Source organism: Pygocentrus nattereri, chromosome 21 (assembly GCF_015220715.1).
Source record: "Pygocentrus nattereri isolate fPygNat1 chromosome 21, fPygNat1.pri, whole genome shotgun sequence".
NCBI classification, from domain to species: domain Eukaryota; kingdom Metazoa; phylum Chordata; class Actinopteri; order Characiformes; family Serrasalmidae; genus Pygocentrus; species Pygocentrus nattereri.
In genome coordinates, this window is record NC_051231.1 from 11,167,920 (window position 1) to 11,180,473 (window position 12,554).

General features: G+C 36.3%; 1 protein-coding gene across 2 annotated transcripts in view; it reads right to left on the reverse strand.

Annotated features, from left to right (window-relative positions):
• Positions 1 to 12,554, reverse strand: part of stab1 (stabilin 1) — an 89,341-nt gene that overhangs the window by 53,208 nt on the left and 23,579 nt on the right. For both annotated transcript variants that reach the window (XM_017704808.2, XM_017704807.2), the window contains exons 20-31: positions 12,134 to 12,229; positions 10,289 to 10,375; positions 10,094 to 10,205; positions 8,674 to 8,860; positions 6,696 to 6,789; positions 6,305 to 6,463; positions 4,954 to 5,049; positions 2,858 to 2,953; positions 1,511 to 1,558; positions 1,278 to 1,405; positions 1,075 to 1,183; positions 903 to 980 (exon numbers count right to left, since the gene is read on the reverse strand). In XM_017704808.2, the coding sequence (XP_017560297.1) occupies positions 903 to 980; positions 1,075 to 1,183; positions 1,278 to 1,405; positions 1,511 to 1,558; positions 2,858 to 2,953; positions 4,954 to 5,049; positions 6,305 to 6,463; positions 6,696 to 6,789; positions 8,674 to 8,860; positions 10,094 to 10,205; positions 10,289 to 10,375; positions 12,134 to 12,229 (1,290 nt within the window). The remainder of the gene's footprint in view (positions 1 to 902; positions 981 to 1,074; positions 1,184 to 1,277; positions 1,406 to 1,510; positions 1,559 to 2,857; positions 2,954 to 4,953; positions 5,050 to 6,304; positions 6,464 to 6,695; positions 6,790 to 8,673; positions 8,861 to 10,093; positions 10,206 to 10,288; positions 10,376 to 12,133; positions 12,230 to 12,554) is intronic.

Genomic DNA, 12,554 nt, shown 5'->3' on the forward strand with positions numbered 1-12,554 from the left:
GTTAAAACCATACTGTTCACTCCACAGTCAATCTTTGGATAATTAGTGGCAAAAGTAACCTATTTTAAATTCAAAATTTTTGTGATGTCACAAAAAGCAGACTCATATTACAGTGACATATTCCTGCCTAATGCAGTTCAGTCTAATGCAGTTTAGCCCCGCCCCCATACATAGGGAACTTATGTAATTAGAGTTTTAGCATAGAGCCATAAGCGGCACCTAATCATAGGAACAGAGCTTATTTACATATATCAGTCTTAAAGGTACAGTAACAAAAACGGTCCTGTTTAGTTCTAAGGGATAAAGAGGGATGATGAAAACAGACAAAAATGAAATTCTGACTATTTTTGGCACATAAACCCACACAAACCTTTAAAAAGATGGTCCTTCAGGGGTTCTTTAGTAAAGAAAATGGTTCTATTTAGAACCATGAACACTCAAAGAAGTCTTTGCATGATTATAACGTTCTGCAGGTTGATAGAGAATGTGCTATAGATGGTTCTAAACAGAACCTTTTTGAAAAGGGTTCTACATAGCACCCAAAAAGGGTTCTTCTGTTGTTACAGGGTTGACACCATAACAATAGAAACACCCTTTTGGTATAAAACCATTTTAAATAAGGTTCTATATGGAATCGCCTGCAGCATTTTCCATCAATATGAAGAATGCTTTAATCATGTAAAGGGTTCTTTAAGTGTTGATGGTTCTATATAGAAGAATTTTTGTTACTAAAGAACCCTTGCAGCATCATCTTTTTTAAGAGTGAAGCTTGACATCGTAACAATAGAACAACCCTTTTTGGCGCTATATAGAACCCTTTTCCAAAAGAACCATCTTTTTTGAAAGTGTGTACTCAACAGACTGAGGGGGAGCATTATTGTGAATAACAATAGAGCACTTACTGTGCTGATGGTGTGAATGAAGCCATTGATTGCCTTGATATCTGGTGTAATAATGACAGCATTTCCAACTTTAAGCTCCTGAAAAGAAACAACACTGACTCATTCACAATGCAGCGATAGAGGACAGATAAATATGCAGATCAGCTGCAGCTTATTGTTTAGGGAAAGTTACCCCGTCTTTTTCAGTGACCTCCCACTTTGTCTTGCATATAGTTGGGACCATTTTGTTGACTTGCTTCTTCAGGTCTTCAAAAGTGTAAATACCATCTAAAAAGTGAGCTCTGAAAAGAACAAACAAAAAAACAAGTGGACAAGTGCAGTGATTTCTCTCTCAATGCAGACAGGTCACTCCATGAGAACCTCTTTAGAGCTTACTGGAGGAAGTGAGGAAGCCGATAGTAGTCTAAATAAAACACTTCGTCAGCAGCACTCAGGTTTTTAAAAGCCTCCTTTAAGGGAACTAAAGCGGTCACATTGCTGTCAGTGCTGATCACTGGGTGTCTCTGGAGATAAAAGCAGAAGAAGAAAGAACAGATGTTTTATATGCGTTAGAATATGGATGTTCCAGCTCCGGTTCATTCATAAATAAAAAACTAAATTAGACACACCTGTAGATAGCGGTTAAAATCGCTGAAGAGCCCGTTTTCATCCAGGGCCTGCAAAAAAATAAACAAATAAATATATAAAGTAAAATGCCTGCGATTAGTGGTCATTTTATACTGTAAAAAATATGCAGCTTTTAAGCTTCAAAAAAGTCAGTAAACAGGTTAACTTGAAATGTTGAGCTTATTGAACTCGAAATAATAAGTTAACAAATCTAAAAGTCAAATTATCCATCTGTTAACGTATTATTTCAAGTTCAATGAATTTCAAGATATCCCGGTTATTTAGCTTTTTAAATGTTAAAGCTGGATCGTTTTTACTGTGTAGTGTAGTAAAACTAACAAGTAAATTAACGAGTTGTTTTTTTCATTCAAAAATGACACTGATTGAAAGAATCTTTCATTCAGTGTGTTGATTTAGACTGAATGAAGTAGATTATGTTAGTTTTTTATTTTTACAGTGTATGAAATTTTGATGCTAAGTTGTAGATAGCACAGAGTAACTATCCTACATCCCATTACCTTTTATTTACTTATTATGTATTGCACAATATAGACCAGAAAGAAAATTAGCAACAAAATTGCTGACAAAAAGGGAAAAAAACAACAAAAAACCCAAAAATAAATGTATGACAGGGTGTATATCACTCACACACACACACACACACACACACACACACTTTCTAAGCCACTTATCCTTCTGGGTAGCAGTTGGACCTGGAGCCTATCCCAGGAGTCACTGGGTGGAAGGCAGGATACACCCTCGACAGGACAGGGAGCATATCATTCATTAAAAATTTTCCCCCCAGATGCTCACTTGATGATCATGTGGTTTTATGTACAAAAAATGTTAGTTCATTTTTATATAATCTGATATAATGTCTGTTTTTGATGCGGTGCCTTAAAGACTGAAATATGTAAAGAAGCTCAATCAAAAAGCAGTCCAGCATGAATGGGCGGGGCTAAATTGCTGTAGGCTGAATAGGTGGTTAAGTAAATGTCTTGCTTTTGTGACATCACAAAATAATTCACTCAAATCAGGCTGTTTCTGCAGCTTTGTTCTAACATCTGGACTATGCTGTGTATGTTTTGAAACTGTAACAGCATTAATACACTACAAAAAAGAGGGAAATTTGCCTTTCCATTATATGGGCCATTTAAATTGCATATCAATAAATAAGAACAAATACAGTGTTAGAGTTTGTGTGAAATGAGTTTTTTTGAAGCTGACAATCCTGTTCATTTTTTCTGAGCAGGCAGTTTCATCTTTTACTTTCAGTAGCACAATGTTAGATGTTTAATTTGCCATCGCTGCAACAAATAAAGTTCCTCTACTTTCAGAAGGAAACTTACCACAAGTATGTTGCTGTAGCACGTCATGCCGTCTCCCTTATAACCTTCAGGGCAAATACAGCTTTTTGTTCCGTTACCTTTAAATGAACATGCCGCCTATAAATAAAAACATTTAGTGTCACTTTTAGCAGTAAAGCTACAGGCTGCCTGTGTGTGTGTGTATATATGTGTGTGTGTGTGTGTGTGTGTGTGTGTGTGTGTGTGTGTGTGTGTGTGTGTGTGTTGCTGTTGTCGGAAGAAAACCTTATGTCTTCATTTTTTAAATTTTTCAGTTTTTGACAATTTGAAAAAAACAATTATCCTTTACATTGTCTGTAAATTTAATGATGAGTGGACCAAAAGGAATGATCCAAAATGACTGGTCTGGTTCCTTTGACTTACATTAAAAGTAAAATAGCTTTTTTTCTTCTCCTGTAAAATTACCATTCTGGAGATACGAGGTTTTCTTCTAACCACAGCGATATATATATATATATATATATATTTGACATTTGAACGGTACTGTAGCTAAGCATAATTTGTAAAGCCCATATAACCATTTATAACCATGTTCATACATACATACACCTGTATTAAAATGCACACACACATTGTACATACAGTAATTGATTGATTACAAGCCATTTATAACTAAACTTTGTTATTTGGATAGCTCTTATATTATGTAATTGGAATTTATAAATGATAAATATTCTCCAGAAGCTCAACAGAGAAATACTCCAGCAGCATCTGTAAATTAAAAAGAACCCTGGCCTGGAACAAAAATATTATTTTCGGCTAAAGAAATTACTTTTGTGGTCTAAAGAGAAGAGATAATGTGCTGAATCAAATATAAGCTACAGCGAGTCCATCATTCAGTCATCTTTTACCATTTATAAAATATAGATGAAGCTCTCTTCAGATCACGCTACTCAAAATTCTTTTCAAGAGCTTAAAAAATGGTCCAGCGACGAAGAAAAGCAAAGCATAACACAATACATGCAGCACTGCCGTGTCTTTCTTATTCCCAAATCAACCCAGTCAATCAAATCACTGCCAATAGGAGGATGTGGTTTCACTTGAAGTCACATTCTGAAGAGAAACGTCAAAGCAAACGGCTTCTTTATAACAATCTCATCTAAAGTGCTCTAGAAAAATGGTTAGGAACTGGACTAAAGGTTTTAAATAACTAATATATCATAAATCATAAATACATTAATACATAAATAGGATTATATCATTTATTATGTATATTTGTACCTCATTCATGTTGACTAGCCAGTTATGCATGTTTAATGAACTGGCAGTATTATCAAATATATAAAAAAGCATATACAGACCATTTAACTGAATTAGTTCACACTGTGGTCCCTCAGAAAAAGAAAAATACTCATCATGATCTGCTTGAACCCAAAGCATTAATAGAGGTAGTAATAAGCTAAATATATATAAAAGCATTTTTATAGGGTACTTTCTACTGGAAGGTGTATGTCCCAAACCCTAACCCCTGAATTTGCACTTGTGACAGAAATAAATGTTTTTGCAATTATTTTAAGTAATTTTTATGCTTTTTTCAAGATCTTATTTCTTTTAAAGAGAAGTTGAAAGATTTAGATTATTCATGAGTTGCATTTAAATACATACATATTAAAAAATGCTGCCCCATCTTTTTTATGTCATTACCAAAACAAAGAGCCTTATTTTAGCCACGCCCCTGCACCATTATGTCACTTAGCAACCATGGCCTACTGTTAACAGCTTACATTTCATGGTGGAATTGATTATTGTGATTATTATGAATAGATTTATTTGCATTATTTAATGACGTAGTGAATATTTTTGTATATTGCCATGTTGTATTGCCATCATACATGCAATTTACATGACTTTACCACAAGTAAGGGCTTGTGATAAAAATCCAATAATACACTGCTTTAAATGGTTTATCGCTCCGTTTTATTATATTGTTCTACAAGTCTCAACAACACCCTTTACCTGTGGTGAATTCACAGTAAACCAGTCTCCCAATGAATTATGTATTAATAATTCACAATTATTTATTAATGCCATGTTTTACTCACTAATGACATTTGTGAACATGTTAAACATTTACAAACCAGCGCATGGCAGCCTCCATTATCTGTCAAGCAGGGGTTAACAATCTGACATATGAAGCCATCTCCCATGTAACCCTTCTTGCAGGCACATTCATTCTGGAACAACAACAGAGTCAATCATAGCTGATAACTCCATAATGGTGCACCACATCAAAAAGCGATTACAGAAGTGCTAGAGAGCAAATCTTTAGCCTTTTATCCCTTAGAAGTTAAACTAGTAACACTTTAACTGAACCCTGCTTATTTCTGCATTGAAATAATGCCATGGCAGATATGCTGTTATGAGCTGTCATGATAGGTTTGATCAGTAACATAACTGTGTACCATCTGTGAGTATGTTTACATGCACTCAGTAATCAGCTCATAATTGGATTTCTGCAGTTATCTGATTATTCAAATGGTCATATAAACAGCACACTCCATTTTTTAAGATCGGAGTAAGGTCTAGAATGAATTTTAGCTCAATAAGCAAATTTCGCAGTGCATGTGAACTCTTATTCTGATTTCTTTAGGATTTCTCAGTCTACACATGTGCGAAACAGACGGCGGTACCGGAAATAAGCAAGCAGCGTTGCCACAGGATGGCAGCAAAACACTTTTGGAGTGACGTTGAACTCAACATGCTTGACAAAGTGAAGGATTTAAATATTCTTCATATTGTAGATGATGTACATTCATACTTTTAGGTAACGTGGCACAATGTTTTTTTTTTAAATCCATGTCAAGAACTTTGAGTTTTACGTTACGTTTACATCAGGTCTTCTTCTGTGAGTTTATTTGCTGGTTGCAAAGCAGAAATCTGATTACTGCCTGACTCATGTAGGCCTGGAGTTTCCCCATTACCTAATTACTCAAGTGCATGTAAACGTGGTGACTGGATTACTGATAAAATCAGATTTTCTGTAGTTGCGGTATTAATAAGTGCATGTAAATGATGACAGTTGTTTGATTTTATGACATCTTATGTTATGATAATTTTACTGTGTACCTTACTGTGTTTGACATCAAACATTGACATGTTTAATGAACATTAACAATGATAACATGACACTATTACATTTCTGAACAAAATCTGTCATTATAACCCAAGACAGCATTTGACATCCACCATGGCATGTTTATGGTATGGTCATGTCAATGTTACATAGCAGGGTGGTAAATAAAAACCATTGTGTACATTTTTAGCTCATTGAAATGAGTGGAGAAATCTCTACATTCTTTGTATTAAACACCTGGCATAAATGTGAGCCTGCTTTGCGTTAAATTAAACGAATATATATGACAAACATTTGTCTAACACTTTGCATCTTTTGCCCCTTCGACCAAAAATGAGGATGTTTTTGACCGTTACCTGACCTGGCTCAGTGGGTATGCAGTCAGCATGCTCATGACAGCCACCACGACTCTCCAGCAAGCAGTTATTGACCTCCACACACAAGATGCCATCGCCCGTCCATCCCTCATTGCACACACAGGACACGTTTCCGGGGCCGGCATACACACACTGGGCCTGTAAACACACATGAGCCATCCACTGAAAGTGCTGACCTAGGCAGATGTTAACTCTCGATTTCTACAGCAAGTTGAGCAACCAGTCTGAACTGCCAAGATTTCGCTGTACTGCAATAACTTTAACATTAGAAACAGATATAGTAGAGGAAGTATTAATAATTCAAGACACAGAGAACAAAAACACATTAGAAAGAGTAAAAGAATAGAAACAAGATAACATTCAGCCTCACGTTTACGTGGCAGCCTCCCCTGTCTGGTTTGAGGCAGAGGTTAGCTTCAGCACAGGTGTATCCATCCCCATCATATCCGGGATTACACACACACCTGTAGCACAGCAACAGTTCTAAATAAACTGTTCAACGAAACTATTAACTATCCACATGTTTAGGTGGGGACATTTTGTCCACATACAAAACACATCCAAAAATGTATTGAAGCAATCTTATAAGTGACTTATGCTTCACCCACAAGCGCATTTGTTTTGTAACGACTGTTGCCAAGTGAGTTTTGTACAAAAATCAATTACAAAAAAGTAACAGTATGTGAAATGCTAATAAAAACAGAAGCAGTGATTAGATAATTCTTGATTGAAAAAGACGGTGTCTAAAAGGCAGCATATGCTGCTCTAAAATATGTATATAACATTTAGTGTTAATGGCGCCTTCACAGGCATTTCGTGAACGCTATAACAATGGTAACAATCTGGATGGTCCTTTTCTTCTTTAGAGGGCAGGAAATAAACTATTTCCATAAACAATCTGAAAAGACTCATCAGACCACAATGCTTTTTTTCCACTGTGCAACAGTCTATTTCAGACAAGCTTGAGCCCAGAGAAGTAGGCAGTGTTTCTGGATGTTACTGACATGTGACTTCTGCTGTGCATAGCACAGTCTTTACTTGCATTTGTGGATGCAGTAAAAACTATTTATTGACAATGGTTTGTCACAATTTGTCAAAGCATGCTGATTTTTAATGAGGGGTTGACGGATACAGGCATTTAGCTGAGGTTTTTATCCATTTATGCACAGAAATGTCTCCTGATTTCCCTGAATTGTTTGATGATATTATGAACTGTAGTGGGGAAAATCCTTGCAGTCGCTCACTGAAGGGAGGAAAAACAATCTACACTAAGGTGGAAACACTAATGATAAGGCAGCCCTAAGGAGATGACATCAGAGGGCAGAGCGAAGACTGGGAAAGATCTTACTGCCAAAAAAAACTGCTACTAATCTGAAAGTCTGTCCACCCTGGTAACAGTGGCTATGTAGGACCACATTTATGAGTTGAGCATGGACAGGTAAACATCTCCTAGTCTCAAACATATCCTGCAATACATGTTAATGTGGCAACAACATGTGTATTGTGTATTTCAGCAGCTTTTATGTACTTAATCAAGACTATATTAATTCTGTGCTCTAAAACAAACCACAGAAATAACACCAAATTATATTGAGCTGGTACTCTAAAATGTATCTTAGAAATAAACCCAGGTCTAGTAATCCTATCCTATGAGACAAACCATAGAAATAATCCCTGGTTTTATTAAATCTGTGCTATAAAATTCTAAAATCTATCATACATCATAGAAATAAACCCAGACTGTATTAGTCCAGTGCTATAAAGTGTAACATAGAAATAAGGCCAAGCTACATTAATCCCATGCTATAAAATGTACTATAGAATTAAACCCAGGCTATATTAATCCTGTACTATAAAATGTACCATGGAAATAAACCCAGGCTAAGTTAATCCTGTGCTGTAAAATGTACCATGGAAATAAATGCCGGTTATATTAATCCCATGCTATAATATGTAGTACAGAAATAGCCCTAGACTATATTAATCCCAAGCCATATTAATCCTGTGCTATAAAAAAGCCTTCATACTCTTCATAACAGTGCCTTTCTTTCAGCAGTTGATAATTCCTCCCACACTGCTAATGTAACACAGTTGATTGCATTCATAAAGCCTTCAGGAGTGTCTGAGAGGGGGAATCAGTTGGATCTGATTAGAGCAGCAATAAAACCTGGAGCTAAACTAATGAAGTATCAGTTACACTACTGCTTCAGACATTTGGTTAGACTCTTCTTTTATTACTGACTTATTCTCAGCTGTCTGTTAAAAAACGTTTGGATTTCAGTGTGTTCATGGCATCTGAGTATGATAAATGATGATGTAAAAAAACAATATAAAACAACAGAACTGACATGGTTTGGCCATCGATATAGATGCAGTGGGCATGGATGTGGCAGTGTTTGAAAGCTCCGTCTGAGTCGCAGGGTGTGGCCACTTGATCACAGAGCTCCCCAGAGTACCCCGGCAGACAGAAGTCCCTGCGGCAGACCCCCAGACTGCCAGGCCTGTTGTCACACACCCCATGGACACAACGGCAATCTGCATGAACACACAAACAAATTATCACACACATAAAAAGCCTTTTTCTAAAAGGAATAGCTCTGGGAAGGCTTTGATTCCATGAAACACATGATCAGATGCAGGCCCACCAACGCATCATCAGTCATTCCCCACTAAGCGCACTAAACCCACTAAACCCACAGCAGCTGTGATGGCGGAACAACTAAACACCCTGGAATTAGAAACTGCAATCAGAAACAAACAGAATAGGATTTTGCATTTAGGTGAAAAAAATTCAAACATTTGGAATCACTCATCATAATTTCTGTTCTTTTATTGAATAATATCCATAATACAATGTATATTCAAATACTTAGCTGTAGACCATGATGTATTTGGGTTTTTTTTGTTTTTGTTTTTTTTTCGGGGGGGCAGCAAGAATAAATAATATACTGTAATTATCTATTTATAGTGATTTCTTATCAAATCTGCCTTGAGATTTGAACAGCGTTTTTCAAGTGCAAGGCATTCTGTGTGCTTTTCAGCTTTTCCTGTCATTATAGAATAATTTACAGCTCTGGTCAAAATTTAACAGCTAACTTTCCTTCATTTTTAACAACTCCCTGCTAATTAGCTGAAACCTATAAAACTGCAGAGCATTATATGAACGTAAAGCAATAACACATGAGAGACTCTGCGTTACTGTGAATGTGTTACAATGCTACGCTGAATAAAACCCCTTTACCTATGGAAAAATCACTCTGATGCATTGCCTCATAATGTTTATTGCTTTTACAAAATGCCAACAATATAAAATATGACAAAATATGCAAAATTTCAATAAATTTATTTGATTAATTAATTAGGTTCATTAGTAAAGTGAATTAGTAAATCACAAATATTCTTGCACCAAGAGTTAAGAGCAGAGGGTTCCCAGTCACTGGGTCTGCAGCCTTTGCGACCTTGCTGGGGGCCCCCACTGGACCATGCAGGGTGACCAGGTAAACCAGCAGCAGAGTAACTTAAACCAATACAGTTTTTTTTCATTAGGGCATATTCTTCACTTTTTAATCTGCTTTTTAACAGTAAATCATTTAGTAAATACTTTGCCTAACACTGAACATTAATGGAGGAGCAATTTAGCCTGTTAGCTATCTTTTAGCCTGTTTAGCCTGCTTTCTCTTACCCCTTAGTTTAAAAAAAAATGAAACATCAGAAAACTTGAAAAAGAAACGCCATGTGTTGGACACTTCCATATTCTCAGACTCTCACCTTCATCACAGTTTTCTCCATGTTTTTTAGGGTCTGTACAAATGTGGCAGCCAATGCCCTTGAAGCCCGGATTACACTTGCATGTGCCGTCCCCGTTAATGCCATCAGAACACTGTCAACAAAATCAGATATGAGGTGGAGCCTCGTTATATTTATGTACTCTTTATTTTATTAGCGAGAGACTTTTGTACTTACGGTGCCTTTATCATAGCACGGGTGTTGGAAACCCCCAATACACGGTTTACAGTCTGGCCCATAGAAACCCCTACAGCACTCCGACCTCTGAAAGACAAAACAGCCTTCAGATTCATCTGTTTACTTGCCATATTAACAGACAAACAGACTTTATATTAATTATGCCCACTCAAAACTTTGTTTTTCGTTTATTCTTGTCACTGGTAAAAAAAACAGAAAAAAGTCAAAAAAGCAGAATCAAACCTGTCGATATGGAATGTAAATATACAACTCAGATGTGATTAATTATGTAATTCAATCATTATTAGTAGTATTATTTTTTTTATTTAGTTGTGTCTAGTTCCACTCCTAGTGAGGGCTCCCTCTCTCTACCAAGCAAGGGTCAATGTTTCTTTGAGACACATGAAGCTCCACCATACAAACTGCTGCTAACGCAACATCACTGAACAGCTCAACATGCTTGGAGGAGAACACTGTTACATCAGCTAACACAGGGGTCAACCCAACCCAAATGTTAGGAAGATCCATTTTATCCTTTCAACAAAATAAAACCACTTGGGAGCCACAACATTTTATGTCCAGTTTCCATCTCAGCTGTAAATATGTTTCAGTGTGTGCTAATATACTAGTGTAGGCTAAAAAATATAATATGAATGAAAACACAGACTTACTCTAACTTCATCTTTTCTCGCATCTCCAGCAGGAAACTTTTCCACAAAAGTTCGATTTTTACGATGATGAAGTCAGTTTCTCATTCACCAGCTTCTTGTTCAAATTTTCCCGTTACATCTTAAATGGTGCCTGAGGTGCCAGAATGTAACTACTGCACCATTTAAGGTGGAACGCAAAAATTTATACAAGAACCTGGCAGGAGAAAATGACTTCAGCTTTGCAACTTTTTAGTGTTTGACAGTTTCTTGTTGCAGGTTAAACATATCAGGAAACCAGCTGGAGTGATTATAAATGCAAATAAGTCCATTTGGCTCCAAATTAATGATGCTCATCTTAAATCTTTCTCTTTGCCTTTTCATTAGCTGCTAGTGCTAACTGTTTGAACGGCCAGCAGAGCTTTGTTTTACTGTAAAGGAGGATCATTTATTTTTACCTAAAATCTAACTCGGCTGTAAAAGAGCTGCATGTTGCCGACCCCTGAGCTAACAGATGCCCTTGTTAGCCAGTGATCCCCTGAAGACAGACTCAATGCTTAGACGGTTATGCCACTCACCACTAATAATGTCAGTCTTTTTAAACACCTCACCAAATCTCTGTACTTAAAATCTCTAGACTTCAAAATTTTGAAGCCAAAAAATGTAATTAAAGTCAAATATATAAACAACAAAGAAGTCATAAGTATCTTTGTTGCATACCACAGGTGACACAGCATGGCAGTTTTTTATCTTTTTAAAAAAACAGAAAAACTCATTTTAACTTCACTGGTACAACATTTTTGAGGCACAATGCACTCTCTCAAAAGTAGAGGTGGTAAACTGTCACTGGGGCACTCCCCCTTTTGTCATTGGGGTGGTCCCCTCAAGGGTACATATCAGTACCTTTAGTCAGGGAACATAACTGTACCATAATCCATTGAAATTATATTTTCTAAGTTGTATTGACTCCACACACTCCGTCTCGTCTCCTACATTAGATTATGAAAACGTACAAATATGTACTTTTTACCTGGAAAAAAAATTATTTAAGGTACACAATTGGACCTTAAAACCACTGCTGTACCTTTGAGGGAACATTTACATTATTTTTACCTTGATGAACGAAGAAAGTACCTACACAGAACCTTTATTTCTAACAGTGCAGATTTCAGAAAATTTCAATAAGACATTTTCCTACCATTCGTGTTATGTTGCAGTATTTGGCGCAGCCAGCTACTGTGAGAAAATCACTCCGCTGATCACGAGAAAGCAGGCAGTCTTTAACAAGCTGAGGCTAACACAACAGAAACAACACCAACACTGTTACACACACTTAACAGTGGTCAACAATGAATTACTATTACTTTTAACTGTTCATTATAACTAAACTGCAATGATCTAATTGGATTATGATGTAAGTATTACCCTGAAATACATATAGTAAATTAATTCCTACCACGTACATTTAAAGAGCCTGTTTTCTGCATTTTCTTTAAAATACTTCCACCTCTGAAGTCTACATATAATATTTACAAACCACAAAATTAAGCAGGCTGTTTTTTTGTTTGTTGTTGTTTAAAGCCTGATATATGCAAATGACGTCTAAGAACATTAAGTCA